Source organism: Myotis yumanensis, unplaced genomic scaffold (genome assembly GCF_028538775.1).
Source record: "Myotis yumanensis isolate MYYU_CA2020_CCGP unplaced genomic scaffold, mMyoYum1.0.hap1 SCAF_4, whole genome shotgun sequence".
In the NCBI taxonomy this organism is placed as follows: domain Eukaryota; kingdom Metazoa; phylum Chordata; class Mammalia; order Chiroptera; family Vespertilionidae; genus Myotis; species Myotis yumanensis.
The window spans coordinates 76,836,286-76,855,838 of NW_027223755.1; the positions used below are offsets into that span (position 1 = coordinate 76,836,286).

The window sequence follows — 19,553 nt, forward strand, 5'->3', positions numbered from 1 at the left end:
AGAAGGAGGTAATTGCTATATGTTTATATTTTTATTTGTAACCTTTACAGTTGTAGTATAGTCCATAAAAATTTATTTAGTTACTAAAATTTAGAAATTAATTCAGAAGCTATTGTGTTTTTACCAGGACATGTATATAAAAGCAAATAATAAATAGTATGTTAGTTGTAGCTAAAAATTAAGAATGAAGTCTGTTAAGGCACTCAATCATGCTTTTTGCATCTTTCATTCTCTTAAATTGTTTTTTTTTTTTCCTTTACCTAAAATTTCTACCCAGTCTTGGGATTTATTGGTCATGTAACTTCTTTAGCTAATGTAAGTCAGGATGGCCAAAATAACCCTTCATAAATTATAGCAAATGTGATATATTCAAAGTGGTTATGTAGCTCTATCTTACCAGTTTCTGGGACTCACGCACTTGCTGAACGGCTTTCACATTCAGCAAGCATCTCACAAACCTCACAGAATCATAAATAATAATCAACATCTTATAAGCACAGCAATAATTCATTGCCTTGAGATGTGTTGGTAGGTTGTGAGCATAATGAACACTAAAAACACTGACAAAGCCACTCTCCTTTCTGAGGTGGTCTATTTAAAGCCTTTTCCCTGGTGTTTGACTTGCCACACATTAAACCTTGCCAAGGATCAAATTTCTTCTCTTTTGCTTGTGTTTCAATTAATAATTCTTTTCTTCCCTAAAATTAAAGCTACAAATACAACAGTTCTCAACACTTTTTAGTTATTTCAGATTTACTGATTTTTGAATAATTTCCATATGTTGTCTATGAAGCAAATACTGTCTGTCCTGTGCCGAAATGGGCAGATTCTAAGAAGAATCTTTTCTCCATCGGGCTGATGGTTCAGAATGATTAATCCTTTTAGAATAGCGAACGAAACGTTCCCTGCATTGAGTACGTACAGATGGTGCTCATTGTCTTTCCTGCTTGTCATTTACTTTCGACTCACATTCACATCAAGTCCTAAGTGCTGTCTTCGTGGTGAAGGATAATGATGAGGATGTGACCTCCTGGTTAAGGATGCAACTTGTCGGTCGTGTTTAGACTCTGGTATTTGGAGTTGAGAACACGTTCCTGCTACTCAGCGGCCTGGCATTAGCACTTTTGTAAGGGACATACGTACTTTTATCACATCTCTGTTCTCTCCCAATTCTGAATTTTCTAACCTCTCCTTCAATGTTCTATGCACTTCAGGAAGAGTATAGAAACCTCTCAAAATCCTTGTCCATCTGTGCAAGCAACACACACACACACTCACACATGTACTCAGTATCTAACAGAGTGCCTGGCACAGAGTCAGTATTCAATCAAGGGGATAAACTCAACGAATGTTTGGAAAAACAAATGAATAACTAATGAAATGAACTACATTGAAATATGAAGAGACATTTCAGTGAATTTTTGAGCGGATCAGAATGTTTTGTTGTTGCTTCTATGATGGTAAAGATGAAGACTCAAAATTCTTTGCAATAGAGAGGTTAAAATAGATGTCATTTTTAAGTTAAACACATCATTAGACATAAAAATATCAAAATAATTTCTAAGCTAGAACTACACGTTGATTGGTAATTTCATAAATATAATAAGATTAGTGAGTACAAAGTATTTTAATGGTACATAATAATAAATGTTTTTAAATGAATAAATTACTTACTCTCAAGAAGTGAATTATATTCTGAAAATATAGTATATGTAAGCCACTATTAGTTACTGTTTATTTTCTTAGTTTTGTCTAACATAGAGATTCTCAAATTATATTTCAGATAACAATTGTAAGTGTTCTTCTCATCCTTCCTTTAACATTTTGTTTCCCTTACTGGTGTATACCTTATTAAGAAAGAATAAAAAGAGATAAATAGGGAAATAATGACCTATGAGTTTTAATAACAAATTAATCTTATTGAATATTTTCCTAGTTTAGATCATATAAAAAATATGTAAAGCACTTAAATGGTAACACTCTATATTAGTAAGACATGATTGCTATTATTTCTATCATAAAATAATCAAACAAGAAATACATATGTGAATTATACACAGATTATATATGCAAATGTATACCTGCATTGGATAGTGTTGGAGATTCCCAAATATATTTCATCCTTCCCCACTATGTAGTGGCCACAGAATTTGAATGGAATTCATCCCACCCCCAGTTGTAAGGATGGGTTCTGATGAATCCTTTTCCATTGCCACAATGGTTGGTTTGGGTGTGGGCATATATTTCAGATTTAAGTCAATCAACATTTCCCAAAGTATAGTGATCCAGCTATTTAGGATCACCCAATTAGAATAAAACATATGACTTTTGTTCCAAGGTTATGGAAGGCAACCCCCTTTCTCTATCTTTAGTCATGAACAAAGTCACCTCCAGTCTCAGTTACCACTGGCAGCCATTCTATGCCCACGAGGAAAGCAAGCCTTCAGAAGAAGCCAACCCTGCTGACAGAAGAATGGCAAGATGGAAAGATACTGTGTGCTGATAACATCACTGATTAACTTTGAAGAACCTTGAAACTTCTGGACCTTCTAGTCACATGAGCCAGCATTACTTTATAAGTTAACTACTATGAGTTGCTCTTTCTGTCACCTGTGAAATATCTTTCACAGCACAATATCCTTCACAACATGTTCATTCATTGGCTGTGAATCATGAGAAAATCCTGGTGGAGAAGATGACTTTTCTGAAAATGGCTTCTTAAGATTCTCTAACATCACCTTGTTAAATTTTATTTACTTGACACTAGATTCTATTTAGAATAATGAGAAAATTATTAAAGAAATAAAAATATAATATTTGGATAAATTATAGTATTTAATGCTATGGCTAATGAATCTCTAAGAAATTTTAATAGTGACATAACGAGCATAGATTCTACTGAGCTTAGAGTAGCAAAGCATTAGAAAAAACCCCATGAAGAATATTTAAAAATATAGTAACAACAGAAACAACCTAAAAGAGAAATTTCTCAATAGTGTACCAGTCTGACAAATATGTCTAGGAACTATGGCTTTTTTTATTATTATTATTGATTTCAGAGAGGAAGAGAGAGGGAGAAGGAGAGAGAAACATCAATGATGAGAATCATTGATCAGCTGCCTCCTGCATGCCCCCTACTGGGGATCGAGCCTGCAACCTGAGCATGTGCCCTTGACCAGAATTGAACCTGGGACCCTTCAGTCTGCAGGCCAATGTTCTATCCACTGAGTCAAACCAGCTAGGGCTAGGATCTATGGCTTTTTAAAATTATACCAATATCTAGCATTGTGATAGGCTCATCCATAATAATAATTTTTTTAAATGAATAAATTATTTACTCTCAAGAAGTGAATAAGTGTAAGAAAACAGCTAATCAATCATAGAAGAAACACAAATATGTACTCAACAAGACAATACTAACATTTAAGGAAAGCAAAAGAATGAATGAGGACTGTGCTGTAAGTTGAACAACTAGGTTTCTTGGGAAACAACAACAATAATATAAAAAATACTAGAGGCCCAGTGCGTGAAAATTCATGCACTCGGGGGGGGGGGGGGGGGTTGGGTCCCTCAGTCTGACCTGTGCCCTCTCGCAGTCCAGGACCCCTCAGGGGATGTCTAACTGCTGGCTAAGGCCCGCTCCCTGGGAGATCGGGTTTAAGCCAGCAGTCAGACATCCCTCTGGCAGCCCAGGGGCCCTTGGGGGATGTCTGACTATGGCTTAGGCCCACTCCCCCTGGAGACATCCTTAGCGCTGCTGAGAAGGTGGGAGAGGCTCCTGGAGCTCCCCCTGTGGGAGCACACTGACCACCAGGGGGCAGCTCCTGTGTTGAGCATCTGCCCCCTGGTGGTCAGTGTGCATAATAGCGACCAGTCGTTCCTGGTCATTCCGCCATTAGGGTCAATTTGCATATTACCCTTTTATTATATAGGATAAGTGCATGAGTTAGGCTTGGTTGGAAGCAATAGAAACCGGTTTTGGTTAAGAAAAGAGAAAGAGACAATTGGTAGTATTAGAGGGCTCATGAGATCAGCAGAGCTGTATTTAGTGTTAGGAATGGGCAGAAACCAAGGCCATTTGAGAGACTAAGAAGCAGGACTCATAACGAAGAAAATTCAGGTCAGGATGCAGCTATTTAAGGGAGATGGCAAGATAGAGGTTGGTGGTGATCTGAATGAAAGTCATTTCGGTGGAGACCATGAAAATTTGATTGGAAAAGATTGAAGAGATGCAGTGGGGGAAACAACTCTTGAGGAAGTTTTCTGTGAAATGAGCACAGAAAGACATGAGGTCAAGAGAAGTTTGTCTTTTATTTTAAAATATATCTCTATTGATTTCAGAGAGGAAGGGAGAGGGAGAGAGATAGAAACATCAATGATGAGAGAGGATCATTGATTGGTTATCTCCTGCACGCCCCACACTGGGAACTGAGCCCACAACCCTGGCATGTGCCCTGGTTCATAGGTCCACACTCAACCACTGAGTCACATCGGCTGGTGAAGTTTGTCTTTTGTTACTGCTACTTAGCATGCTTCTATGATGTTGACACTGAACCACTGGCTAGAACACAATTCCCTGCAAAAGTTCCTGGGATGCTTCCTTCCCATGCTTCATGTCTTAGTTCTGTGTTACCGCTTGCTCCTAGCTGTATGCCCTTGTTGTATTTTCTGTACAGTACTAGTCCCTGTCTAAAATCACCTCCTGTATTTGTTTGATTGCCTCCATGGACTAAAGTATGAAATTTAAAGACTGGCAACTTTGTCGTGCTTACCACTGTACTGACCATCAGCATTGAGAAAAATGCCTGTCATGCACCCGAGCCTCAATAAGCATTTGTCAGATAAACAAATAAGCAAACAGATAGCTAGAAATTCAACTGTTTCATCCATTCTTCTCTTATTTGAGACCCAAAGTCCTAGGATCAAGTTGCTAAGTAGCCAAGTTCAGGTGCTGTGCAGTCCTTCGTCTGGAAGGAATTTTCCCTCCTTGGGTTCTACAGGGTGGAGCAAAAGTAGGTCTACAGTTGTTCTTATGGAAAATAATACAATAATTAACACATAGTAATACAAGAATAAACACCGTGTATATGAATTTACTGTCCTTTCAAAACCGAATATGTGGGGAGAGAGGCACTTCCCATGGGGAAATAGGATTTCCTGTGCTCACCGTAATACACAATGTAAGGAGGGAGAAGGACTGTTTCTTCCTGCCATTAGAAATGCCGTAGAAGAAAAGTTTGCATTCCTGCCTATCAGTTAACAGCTTTCAATTTCATTCCTGTGTTTCCTGAAGAAAGCCTTTAGGACCTGGGGTAGGCAAGTCTCTCTGCTAAACTGATAAACATTCCTCTCCATTAAAACAGGCGGGAAGCCTGGAGATAATTAGACCCTCCTGTGTCAAGCAATCAGCAGCCCAGGGAAGAGGTCACAAATAAACAATGATAAAAGAGCTGGTCGATTCTTGAGAGAAACAGAAGGAAAACCTCTGCAATCAGCTGAAAAGTGTTTCGGTTGCGGTGGTTCATAGATTGATCTGTTATTTGTATAATGTAACTTTGGTTTCTGTCTCACTATCACCATCTTTTCTTGTCTTCCTTCAGCAAAGACACACCCAGACACCCAGGCATAGGCATACTCATCTTATGTCCAGCACAATAAAAGCAGAGTAAACTTTCTTCGGTCAGTTCTGTAAAAGTAGTCACTTACTTCCACAAGAGGAACACCTATTGAGGTATTTCTTTTTGCTTTTATTTATTTACTAGAGGCCCAGTGCACAGATTTGTGCACCAGTGGGGTCCCTCAGCCTGGCCTGCGCCCCCTCGCAATCCGGGACCCCTTGTGGATGTAGCAATGCACAAAGCAGCAGGTGGCCGGGGAGAAGCCCGAGCCGGGGCAGGCGCACACTGCTTCCGCTCAGCTTATCCTGGCCCCACTGCGCCTGCTGCCGCCATGGCTTGGAAGTGGGAGAACCACTGCACCTGCGCTCGCCAGCCATGAGCCTGGCTTCTGGCTGAGAGGCACTCCTGCTATGGAAGCACACTGACCACCAGGGGGCAGCTCCTGTGTTGAGCATCTGCCCCCGGTGGTCAGTGTGCATCATAGCAACCAGTCGTTCGGTTGTTCAGTCACTTAGGCTTTTAAATATATATAGATAGATTCTTTTCAATGCTTGGGATATGTCAAGTTTGAAGAGCCCTTTGGAAATCCAAGACCTGCTTCCTTTACTCTTTTTTCAAAAGAACATTGATGGCTACTAGAATGATAACCTTGATACAATGATCAGCTCCACAAAATCAGGGACAGTAAGATTTCATTCATGCCTAGCACCATGCCTAGGACATAATGAGTTTTCAGTAAACATTTGGTAAATACGTGCATAAACAATGGAAAGTCAGTGGACAGATGAAGGTCACAGGGCTTTTTCCTAAGCAGAGATTCTACAGACCTCCACTTCGGCTTCCTCTCCTCTCCTCAGCCCCATGACTTTCCTGCAAATCTGCTGTCTTTCTGTCTTGATCTTTCCTCAATGCTATGTTTTTTCTTCTACCTTCCTTTCTGGTCTTACTGATACTTTGTCACCTAACTTTGATACGGAGTCCTGATAAGCATTAGCATGAGAGCATACCAAGTATGCATATTCCTTGAGATTTTTCCTTGTTATATACACATATATGATTCCAAGAAAAGATGCATTTTTGACAAACCACAAGGTCAGTGTTTAAATTGTGCATAGTAGTCTACAAGAGCCCCCAAAGAATGCAGTGTCTTTTTAATTTAAAGTATTGTTAGTGGTGAAAGTGCCAATAATTTATATGTATTTCTAGAGGTGTTTTCTTTTAATCCTCACCGAGGATATGTTTTTATTGATTTATTATTTTTTAGAGAGTAAGAGGGGAAGGGAGAGAATGAAACATTGATTTGAGATAGAAACATTGATCCATTGCATCCCATACATGTCCCAATGAGGGATTAAACTTACAACTTAGGTATGTGACCTGGTTAGGAATCAAACCCACAATCTTTTGGTGTATGGGATGATGCTCCAACCAACTGCGTCACCCGGTCAGGGCTATTTCTAGTTTTGTTATAATATCCCTTTTTCCGTTAGACTTAGAGGGAAAAATTATATAGTTTTTCTTAAAATTCAGTTCCAGTTTTAAAAATAAGACCATTTCAGTGACTTTCATTCATAAGTACTTTTTCTTAACTTGATCATAAAAGAAAATGATTGTTAATTTTATTATGTAGCCTCCTCAGTCAAGAATTCTATAGACCAATATGTTTATGATAAACCTGTTAATTAGTTCACCACCTTCTGAAATCCTTCCCCCATAGTATTCATTTAAGGAGAGCTAACAATGGAGAAGTCACTCTGTTTTTTCAAGGACTTTTTTGAGTCTTTGTTGGTGTCAGCCAATCTCCCCATCTCTCCTTTTGATTAGTGAGATGTAAGATAAGAGCAATAACCATTATAAATAATCAGTGCCTACACTACCTTTCACCAGCCATTATTGAGATGACCTTCCTTTCATAAATTGTTATGAACCAAATGCCTGGTGAACGTCTGTACGTTCTTCTATCATATACTAAAGAATGATCAGCTCTGTGGCTGTTTTAATAAGATGGGCTAAGGGAATAGAACAGAATGTTCGAGCTAGAAGAAATGACAGAAACAGCTCAAGTGAGACTTTTATAAATAAGAAAACTAAGGCCTAGACAGTGAGCTGACTTGCTGAATTCTATACTGGCTGCTAACTGGGTGCAATGCCAGTCCTTGTCTTTCCGCATCTACCTAGTTAATGATTTTCCCAGCCAGACACCAACTGCTCAAGGTTCATAACTTTACTCATAGGACTGTTTTACCAAGGGGCTGGGGACTTAAAGCTCCTTTGGAGAAGTAATTGCTAATTACACTCTTTACTAGTAATTGGCCAGTTCTAACTACAGTGGGGCCTTGACTTACAAGTTTAATTCGTTCCGAGACCAAGCTCGTTACTCTATCAACTCAATGCAAAAAATCGGCCGAGAGACAGCTGGTATCTCAAAAAACTCGTTAGTCGGAACACTCGTAAGTCAAGGCCCCACTGTATACCCATTACTATTATGGTTATTTGATCTATATGCTCTATCCCTAGAAACAAGTTCTGTGATTTAAAAAACTGCTAACCAAGCTAATTTATTTTGGGATGGACTGTGTGACTAGGTTTGGGTGAGCCCAGGAGATAAGGGAGTGATTTTCATCCACACACTGCAGAGCTCGCACATGTACTTCCTGCCAGAGCAGGAAGTAAAGTGAATACAGACTAACCTGGATCCACACATGTGTCCGGGAAGAGATGTAGCAAATGGCTGGGAGCATGTGGATGCTGTCTTCAGATGAACAACAGAGCAGTAGTGGCCGCACATGAATTGTGACAGGGAGCAGAGGTCCAGCTAATCAGGCATAATGTAGCACCTCCGCAATGCTGTGTCAAGAAAGAAGTCTTAATTAGGATATGGCCAGGTAGGGTTTCTGTCTGGGGCCAATGAGTCCCAGGGAAAATCATCACAATTAGGGATCTGTGGCAAAAACCACTGAGAAGCCTGTACCCCAGTCCATTTCTGTGTCGGCACCCCTCTCTAACAAGCAGTGTGACTATTTCCTTAGCACTGGTCCTGGAGGTAGCAGACTAAGGTTCGAGCACAAAACCACTGCTGCTGGCCACTCTGAATGCTTTTTTCAGAAATAATGAATATGCAGTGATTCCTCATTTATAGTCATATCTGTATCTGATTAGTGAGGGGTTTCTGAGGCTTTGTAATTGGGATTTTTTTTCTTTGAGAAGTTAACTGTCTTTTCCACAGCCATTCTGGTCGCCTAGCAACAGGGGACAGCAGAGCAGGAACAGGGATTCTAAAACTCTAAGGAATGGGGATAGTTGATGTCTCTCCCATGGACAGGGTACCCCAGTGGGCCTGACTTGAGATGGGACAATGTTATGGCAGGAAATCTGTGGCTCCGGAGTCTGAAACCCCAGAGAGAATCAGGTGAGTCCACAGCTCTTCTTTTCCCGAAATAATTCATAGGATTTTGAGATAAAGTAGCCTTTGCTCAGTGCTTCCAGGAAAACCTTTCTATAAAATCTGGGGGAAAACATTAGACAGACTTTTCATCCTTTCTTGGGGAATGACCCCGTTATGTGAACCAGCCTGTGTCTTCCCAGATCACAGGGCATGACCTGAACACACAGTAGGTCTTCAACAAATATTTGTCAAATGAATAAGCTGTCTCTCACATGCTCTTCTCAAAATCACATCCTCAGCCCAACCATTTTACTGGTGTAGGAAGCGGTGTGAGGGGCAGGGGAGCTGACCTCGGCCTTTTTTTAGAGCCACAGCAATAAAATGTCACCTTCATTGCTCTGTTGACAGGAGATATACACAAAAGAAGACAGGTCATTCCAACACCGCCAAGTAAAAGCCCAAACCAAATCTAGCTACAAATATGGAAGCACAGTTCACCTCTGTAACTGATCTATGGTTAATCACTGGAAAACTTTCATGTTGGCACAATACTCATTTCCCTCTCAAATGTGGAATTACCTTCCATTTTGAATTTTCTTATACACCTTGGATGAGAGCTGGACCCAGGAAGGCGGTATTCTGTGTGTTATGGTCACATGTAACCATAGTTCTGCTTTATGAAGCTTTAAAATGTATTTTTTTTTATGACATGAAATGTGTGGGCCTTGTTTTTTATTTATTTTTACCCTTGAGTCTGTGGTCTGTGGGTGATGTGGGAAATTCACAAAGCACCCCCCAATTTTATGTGAAGTGTTTCCATATGCAAAAGAGTGCACGAACCTCAAAAAATTAACCATCTTTGGGAGGGAGGAAATTTTGTCTGTTGAAAATGAATTTAGCAAACACTCATTTTTTAAGAATTTCCCTGAACATTGCACCTAAAGAGGTACTATGTCAATGTGCTGACAATTGGAGAGGTGGACATGTTACCAAATGGAAGAAAAATGCCCTGTGGTTAACAACTTTGAAATGAACAGCCCAGTGTACAGCCAGCAGGGGAGCCAGGTGGAGAGCCAGACTTTGCTCTCACTGCCGACGATCACTGGTGTTTTTGTTTTCCTGGTAGATGAAGCTCAGTGTTCTGTGCAAGGAGAGAGCAGGGCTCTGAGGCAGGAGACCGTGGACCACGCTACCTTGGTTAACCTTTAGGTGGGTTCAGTTCAGCTCCTTCCCTTCTAAGCAGGAATAAACTGGTCCCATTATCTACTTGCCTGCCCTACTTTCTTTCCCCTCGTCCTTTCTTCTCGTGCCCTGAGACAAACCTTCTCCAAAATTTATACAAACCAAATGGGAACTTGCTTCTAAGTTGTCTACGTAAGGGAGGGTAAGGCCTGGGATGCAGTTAACCTAGGGAATAGAAAAAAGCATCTTCCCAGGAAACTCTTTCCTATAAAAATTGGGTACTTTTAAAACTTTATTAAAATCATTTATTCAGAGGACTCATTGGTGACTGATTACCAACTTCAACTCAGCATTAAAAACATAAGGTAAAAGGTTTGGAAAACAGAAAGATTTCACTTAAAGGAAGGAATCATGTTTATGTTCTTGTCAAGCACTGAGAAAAAATAACTGTAAGGCTTACTTACAAGTCACATTATTAGCCCCTGCCAGAAGAAATTTAAATAAATTTTTTCAGTTTTCCCATGAACAGTGAAGAAAACACGGCAATGAAGACAAGCTTTGTAAATATATTTGTTCGTTTTAATTTGTTTTCTCTCAGGCTAATAGGCTTTACAAAGCTTTTCCCCCTTAATCATGGTACAACATGACTTGTACTGTGTATGCTATGCTGCTATGGATACTCCTAAGGCCATGACTCATGACCTTTAAATATTATTGTCAGGCAGCCAAAGGTCTCTCACTTTTTTTTTTTTTTTTTTAGCTCTCTCACTTTTAAACCAGTAGTTTTGTTTCAGGCCCTGTTAAGAGAAGGTGGTTTCAAATAGTTTTCTCGTGTATATTTGTAGCACATCTGAATATGCACATTAGGGTTTTGTACTCAAATGTTTTGTTTTGTTTGGCTTCATTTAGTGACATAATATGAATTTCTTGTTTGGAATGTCATTGGGTGACAAAAAATATAAATAAGGTATAGTCCTCATATTCCTATGAGGGTGTCACTGAGAAATGCAAAGACATAGGCAGACAAATAATTATATACATCGTGAAATGTAATAAGGGATATAAAACACAAACATCCAAAAACTACAGAGGCAAGAAATACTTCTGATTGGTAGGGTCAGAGAGGCAGCTTTTGAGCTATAGTGTGAGGAATGGGCAAGGTTTTGACAAGCAGAGAAGAGAGCTTGAGCATTCTAGTTGGAAAAAAACAACCCGAGACAGGGATAAATACATACTCTGGAACTACTGGGTAGAGTTTGGTGAAAATATCAGTTTCATGAGCTGCACTGATAGAAGATAAAATTAGTAAGAAGGCAAGAGGGGCCAGCCTAGTAAGGTCTTTCCATTTGTTGTGTTGTCCAGCAACTGTGATAACCAAGAGGCTGTTTTCCATTTCATGAGAGTTACTGTCAAGTAGAAAGCACCAAAATACTGTTGTTGTTTTTTTATTTTGGTACAGTGCAAGGAAAGTAATTACTTCTATCAGAATCTCAATGTGTCCTTCCACTAAGTGGGGATTTCATTAATTTTGCTCAATAGTCACTGATTACTTTGTGAACATTTTAAATGAATTTAAAATTTTTTTGAAAAGTGAGAGGCATGCACAGAAATATGGAAATAAAATAATACATTTGTTAGGGAGATAGTAGGATAGAAAATAATAAAAGTACCCCTGATCTTTAAAGTATGGTTTATTGGTTGGCTAAAGGAGAATGAGATTTATTAAGATTTAAGATTTATTAAATCATCTATTTATGCATTCATTCATTGAGCAAATATTTATAGACCTTCCTAGCCCTCTTTAGGATGCTAAGGATAGAGTAACAAAAATAACAATAGAAAAAAAAATTCTATTTTCAAGGAGTTTAGATTTTCAGTAGGGAGGAGACACGATATATACAATAAATAAGCAAATGATGTAGCATGTTAGAAGGTTTTAAGTACTTCAAAAAATAAGCAAAATGATGAGGATGGATATTTCAATTTTCAATGAGGTGCATATGGCAGGCCTCACTGAGAAAGTGATATTTGAGCGAAGAGATGAAGGAAGTGGGAAAGAACCAAGTAGACAGGTGTGGAGAAGGTATTCCTGGCAGAGGAACTTGAGATGGGAGTCTCTATGGGTGGCTGAGGAAGAGTGAGGAGGCCAGTGTGACTTGCAGGGGAGGGGTTGAGAAGGAGAATATTACGTGGGGTCAGGAGGGATTGGGATGGAGCCCTATGGTGGATGGGAAGGGTGAATGGCAGAGACATCTGTAGGACCTTGTAGGCCATTATATGGACTTTGGATTTTATTCTGAGTCACATGAGATCCCTTGTTTGAGGTTTCTGAGCACAGGAGTGAAATGATTTTCCTTATGGTTGATGTATGGAAAACAGAATATAGGGGGCAAAGGTGGAAGCAGAGAGAACCATTTAGGAGGTTAATTCAATTGCCCAGACAAGAGCTAATGGCAGCTTGAACCAGGGTGTTAACAGTGCAGGTGGTGAGAATGGTCGGATACTGGACATATTTTGATGGTAGAACCAAAAATTTCCTGATGGACTGGATATGGGTTCTGAGAAAAAAACAGGAGTCAATATTTTAGCCTGAACAATGATGTCATCAACTGAAATAGGGAAGACTGCAAGTAGAGAAGATTTGGGAGTAGGGATCAGGAGTTGGGTTTTGGAAATGTTGAAATTAAGATATCTGTTCTTAACTCAAAAATAAGATATGAGATGTTAAGAAGGCAATTGAATGAGTGAATCTGGAATTCGAGGAAGAAATCTGGACTAGAGATATGTATTTGGGAGTGATCATCATATTGATGGTATTTAAAGCCAAGAAGTTGAATGAGATCACCAAGGCAGTGAATGTAACTAGAGAACAGAAGACGTCCTAGAGCCCGCCAAAGTCGAGTGCTCAGGGAGGTGGGAAAGGACCATCAAAGGAGACTGAAGAGCAGCAGGTGGCGCAGGAAAGAAACCTAGGACCTTAGGGTGTCCTGGAGCCAAGTGAAGAAAGTATTTCCAGGAGGGAGTGATGCATCATGTCAAAACTCTGAAGTAAGGTGAGTTGTGACAAATGACCCTTGAATGTAGTCATGTGGAGATCACTGGTGAATTCAGTAAGTGCAGTTTCTGGGGATTATTTTAACAAACTGAATGGAGTGGCTTTAACAAAAATTAGGAGGAAAGGAATTGGAGACAGTGAGCATATAGTTTTGCTATAAAGGCAGGGGAATATTCAAGCAGAAACTAAAAGGTTAAGAGGGTTTGAGATGCAAAGAATGACAGCATGTTTGGAAACTATTGCAAATGATCCGAGAGAGAGAGAGAGAGAGAGAGAGAGAGAGAGAGAGAGAGAGAATGAATTCCCCAAGCGTGCTATTTCATAGGATAATATGCTTCCCTCCCTCTACTTCTTTTTTTAGAGGAAAGAAGAGATTTCGCAGGTTTACAGAACAGATTGTACTGTTTGGACTGCTTATTCTCAAGAGAACCTTTAAAAGCTATTTATCTTCTCTGAGTAAAGTTTACATTCCATAGTTTTGACTTCCTTTGGAAATATTCAGAAATTGACATTTGGAGGAAATACTTTAGGAAATTTATCTTCAATATTACAGTATAAAGACCTATTTGGTGTGGTGGTGGTGATGTGTGTGTGTGTGTGTGTGTGCGTGTGTGTGCGTGTGTGTGCGTGTGTGTGCAACTGCATAAGCTCCTGAAATAAAATGTTGAAATTAAAACTCTTACTTTATTCCAGCATCACATCTGGAAGTTCCGAGTCAGAGAAACAACAAAGAAACAAACTATCGGTAAGAAATAAAGTTTGCATTAACTATTTAAAAAAACATTAAAGTTAATAAAACTGTAACTTCTTTGATTACTGTTGAGATTTTTTCCTATGTTTAATGTTCATATTTTACTAAGTAAAGATTATAAAAATAAAACATGGAATTTTCTTTCTCAAGAAAAACGAGGTAAAGTGGGCAGGTGCCAACTAAGGGATGTTATCGGGCAGCAGGGAAGTTAGGGTTGGTGTGCTGTGGCCTTTCCCATTTGCACTTGCTCTGGTGGCCCTAGGATATCACAGACATCCTGGGTTACTTCAAAACATTTTCTTGTATGTGAAGTAATCCTAGAATTCAGACATGATACAGATGGGGTAAGTTACAGTATTTGAGTTTAAATCACAGTCTATTCCAGAGAGTTCCAGTTCATGCTTTTTCAACTCAGCTGATGACATGCCTAGGTCTGACCTCTGAGGTCTTCTCTCTTCCTGACACAGCAGCTGGGTCCTTTCTACCTGAGCCTCATCTAGACCCTCCTTAGGCCTCAGGTGATAACTGTGCGGGTTGCTGGTAAGTGTTAAAGCTGAGTGATCGCACCCTAACCGGTTTGGCTCAGTGGATAGAGCATCGGCCTGCAGACTGAAGGGTCACAGGTTCGATTCTGGCCAAGGGCATGTACCTTGGTTGCAGGCACATCCCCAGTAGGGGGTGTGCAAGAGGCAGCTGATCGATGTTTCTCTCTCATCGATGTTTCTAACTCTCTATCCCCTCTCCCTTCCTCTCTGTAAAAAATCAATAAAATATATTTTTTAAAAAGTTGAGTGATTGCTACATGGGGGCTCATTATACTAGTTCTCTACTTTTAAGTTTGAGAGTTTTCCTTACAAAAAAATCTATCTGTACACTGTGGATTCAGCTTTGGTAAGGATCCCCTAGACTCCACCCATAGACAATTCTGAAACAACCCTTTCAGCTCTAATGTAGAGGCAGTGTGATACAGAAGAATGATTGTAGGACTAGGAATTAGGCCCAAATCAGTCACCTCCAAACTGTGTCATGATAGCCAAGCTAGTTAAACTCTCAGCCTATTTTTCATCCATAGAATGAGGATGATGAGACTTGAATAGTCTACAGAGATACCTTAGAGATACTGCAGCTTTGGTTCCAGACCACCACAATAGTAAAGTGAGTCACATGAATGTTTTGGTTTCCCAGTACATATAAAGTTCTGCTCACACTATACTGTAATCTAGTAAGTGTGCAATAGCACTGTGTCTAAAAAATGTACATACCCTAATTTAAAACTACATGATCGCTAAATGCTAAACATTATGTGAGCTTTTGGTGAGTTTAATCTTTTTGCTGCTGGTGGGTCTTGCCTTGATGCTGATGGCTCCTGACTGATTAGGTGGCGGTTGCTGAAGGTTGGGGAGCCGAAGCCATTTCTTAAAATAAAACAACAATCAAGCTGGACACATCACTCAGTTCTTCTTTTCATGAAGGATTTCGCTGTAGCATATGATGCTGTTTGATAACATTTGGCCCAGAGTAGAATTTCTTTCAAAATTGGAGTCACTCCTTTTCAAACCCTGCTGCTGCTTTATCAACTAAGTTTATGTAATTTTCTAAATCCTTTGCCATTTCAACAATCTTCACAGCATCTTCACCAGAAGTAGATTCCATCTTAAGAAAGCACTTTCTTTGCTCATCCATAAGAAGTTTAAGTTTCTTAAGCTTCATTGGTTAAGGCTTTATCATGAGATTGCAGCTGTTCAGTCATGGCTTCAGGCTCCGCTCCTAATTCTGGTTCTCTTGCTGTTTCCACCACATCTGCAATTACTCCTCCACCAACGTCTTGAACCCTCAAAGTCATCCATGAGGGTTGGAATCAACTTCTTCCGAACTCCTGTTAATGCTCATATTTTGACCTCTTCCCATGAGTCACAAATGTTCTTAATGGCATCTAGAATGGTGACTCCTTTCTAGGTTTTCAATTTACTTTGCTCAGATCTATCAGAGGAATCATTGTCTATAGCCTTACAAAATGAATTTCTTAAATGATAAGACAAAAATCAAAACTGCTCCTGATCCGGGGCTGCAGAATGGATGCTGTGTTAGCAGCATGAAAACAATAGTCTCATTGTGTATCTCCCTCAGGGTGACCAAGGTGCATTGTCAGTGAGCAGTTAATACTTGTAAAAAAATGTTTTTCCTAAGCTATAGGTCTCAACACTGGACTTAAAATATTCAGTAAACCATGTTGTAAAGAAATGTGCTGTCATCCAGGCTTTCTTGTTCCATCCATAGAGCACAGGCAGATCAGATTTAATATAACTCTTAAGAGCCCTAGGAGTTTTGCAATGGTACATGAGCATTGGCTTCAACTTAAAGTCCCCAGCTGCATCACCCCTTAACAAGAGAGTCAGGCTGTCCTTTGCAACTTTGAAGCCAGATAATGACCTCTCTCTAGCTATGAAAGTCCTAGACAGCATCTTCTTCCAATATAAGGCTGTTTGTCTACATTGAAAAATCTGTGTTTATCTCAGCTAGGTCATCTGAATAACTTGCTGCAGCTTCTACATCAGCACTTGCTGCTTCACTTTCCACTTTTTTGTTACGGAGACGCTTCTTTCTTTAAACTTCATGAACCAACCTCTGCTAGCTTCAAACTTGTCTTCTGCAGCTTCCTCGCTTCTTTCAGCCTTCACAGAACTGAAGAGAGTTAAGGCCTTGCTCTGGATTAGGTGTTGGCTTAAGGGAATGTTGTGGCTGGTTTGATATTCTACCCAGACCACTAAAACTCTCAGCAATAAGGCTGTTTCACTGTCTTATGATTCATGTGCTCACTGGAGTAGCACTCTTCACTTCCTTCAGGAACTTTTCCTTTGTTCGCACAAGTTGTTTGCACAAGAGGCCTAGCTTTCGGCCTACCCCAGCTTTTGACATGCCTTCTTCCTCAGTGAATTAATCATTTCCAGCTTTTGATTTAAAGTGAGAGCATGTGACTCTTCCTTTCTCTTGAACATTTAACCATTGCAGGGTTATTAACTGGCCTAATTTTAGTACTGCCGTGTCTCAAGGAATAGGGAGAGCGGAGGAGATGGGAAGAGATGGGAATGGTGGGTTAAGGGAGCCGTCAGAACACACATTTATGACTTAAGTTCGCCATCTTATACGGGCGCTGTTTGGGGAGACTCAAAACAATTACAATAGTAACATCAGAGATCACTGGTCACAGACCACCAAAAAAATATAATAATAATGGAAAAGTGAAATATTGTGAGACTTATCAGAATGTGACACAGGAACAGAGAGTGAGCAATGCTGTTGAAAAAATGACACTGATAGATTTGCTTGATGCAAGGTCACCACAGACATTCAATTTGTAAAAAGTGCAATGTCTCCAAAGCTCAATAAAGCAACGTGCAATAAGATGAGGTATGCCTGTACCACAAATGAGATATTTGGAATGCGAAAGTTATTGGTTAAGGACCGACAAGTGTAAAGGAGTACAGGAGTATAGTTATTGGAAATCTATAGCATTCAAATGGGCTCTCCTGTGGGCCAAGCAAGGGACCCTGCTCTTTGAATACTCTTGCTTCTTTCTGGATTCAGCAGTTCTGCTCTCCCAGCATCACCAGCTAAGAACAACTGATCTAGTGAGGTGCATACCCAGAACCTCACTTCTGAACAATTATTTTGTTCATAAAATGTTAACATCTCTTTTCTAAGTATAGTTCATTTAATCTGGCCCCAGAGAGAATGGATATACCTCTCAAATCCACCGTCATTTTCAGAAGGAGGGCTTTTAGAGAATAAATAAAAGTCAATTAGATTAGTAAAATGTGACTTTAATTAAAAATTTATTTTCTAACTTGGAGGGCTAGTTTAATCTTAGATGGCTTTTATTTTTCAGTTAGCAAAAGAGAATCTAATCATGAGTTTTTATTTTATATAGTGGATCTATTTATGATCCCATTGCTTAAAGAAGGAGTATCCCTCACTGGTGCTACAGGAAACATTGATCTCTGGTTAGAACCCTTGGGTTAGCAGTTGAATTGGGGTTTTGGAAATGGGAGACTTTAGGTCTCCCATCTGGTACTGCCTTTTCCTCTAACAATGCTAATCAATTAGCACTCTAGAGGCAACCCTGTCACTGAAAAGGACCAGGTGCCAATCACCACACTCAGGATTTTTGCCTAAGGCTCCCAATTAGCTTCCAGAGTTCAGAATCTATTTCCTTTCAATTTACATTTAACATGGTTGGGAGCCCTGGGGCGTGAAGTAGCTGGTTCTGCTTTAGTTACTGTATTTTTATATTTCTAAAAGAATACATTTAGCTAAAGGAGGCTAGGATTAAAGACTTCAAGATGTCCATAGGATGTCCACAATTAGTGCTGCTCCCTCATTGCACAATCCTCTAAATTTTGGAACTCACAGAATGATCACTCAGCAGAACCTATTCTGCTCTGTACCATGAAGAACCAAATTGCAGGTGGACCTCAGATGCCTTTTTAAAATAGTTCTAGTTAGCTTTGGTAGAGGGGATTGAGATGAAGGATGAAATTTGTTCAATGTTATAAAGAAGTCTTGAAAACTCATGGGCAATGAATCACACTCTACCTTGTGGCACCACTGTCTGGAGACCCTGGTTCCTCATTTTCCTTTTCAGCACTGGTCTCAGAATACTGTTTCAACTTTTGGACCCTCCTGGTAAACTGTGCCTTCTTAGGATGAGGACTGGCCTTGCACTCATCTCTGTGTTCCTGGGACAAAGTTTCTGATACTAACAGCACTCAATGAGTATAGTTTGAAATAGAACAAATTCATTGCACTAGGTGATTGACAGATACCATCCCTCTGAATCCTGATAGCAACATATAGGGGTGATGTCCAGAATCATCACCTATTATATTGACACATTTCTTCTAATTATTATTAACACGTTAGAAATGAAGTAATTGAGATACAGAGAAGCTGAGGGAAGATTTCAGCTGTTGAATGATCAATGAATATGTGTTCACTATATAGTAGGAATAATATGGGACAATCCAGTGAGACTTAGTTTATTATTATCCACTTCTTGGGTGCCAGATTGTCCCTGTTTATCTGGATCTTATTCCTTTCGGCCTGTAGAATTTTATTTGAACTGTTGCCATTGCCCCATTTTAACATCCTCTGACAGAAAACAGCCAGTGCATGTAGATCAAGCATGTCAAACTCGTGGCCCACGGGCCGCATACCTCATTTATTTGACCTGTGTTAGCCTTTGAGTTTGACATGCTTGACGTAGATCATCTCATTTGAAACTGTTTAGGAAATAAAAATTCTATTGCAAGGAGGCTTGGCCTCAACAGGATAGCTGGCTCAGGATTTCTCCCCCTGAACTATTCCTGAGAACTGTGATGCATAGAAATGAACAATGTAAAACATATGATGTCACTGGCCCTGTGGACTGGCACACAGTGAGAATATGGGTATGAGTTCATTAATGCTAGAGTAGGTATAGAGTACTTCACTCATTGTGCAAAACTACGCTTATTATAAAACCTCATTATGCCATTTAGATTTCAAGTTATAATTTAGTGACGA

At 39.7% G+C, this 19,553-nt stretch overlaps 1 protein-coding gene across 1 annotated transcript in view; it reads left to right on the top strand.

The window, feature by feature from the left end:
- Positions 1-8,965: 8,965 nt before the first annotated feature.
- CCDC192 (coiled-coil domain containing 192) overlaps positions 8,966-19,553 on the top strand; it is a 214,159-nt gene continuing 203,571 nt past the window's right edge. The window contains exons 1-2 of the mRNA XM_070411498.1: positions 8,966-9,027; positions 13,934-13,985. Of these exons, the coding sequence (XP_070267599.1) occupies positions 8,966-9,027; positions 13,934-13,985 (114 nt within the window). The remainder of the gene's footprint in view (positions 9,028-13,933; positions 13,986-19,553) is intronic.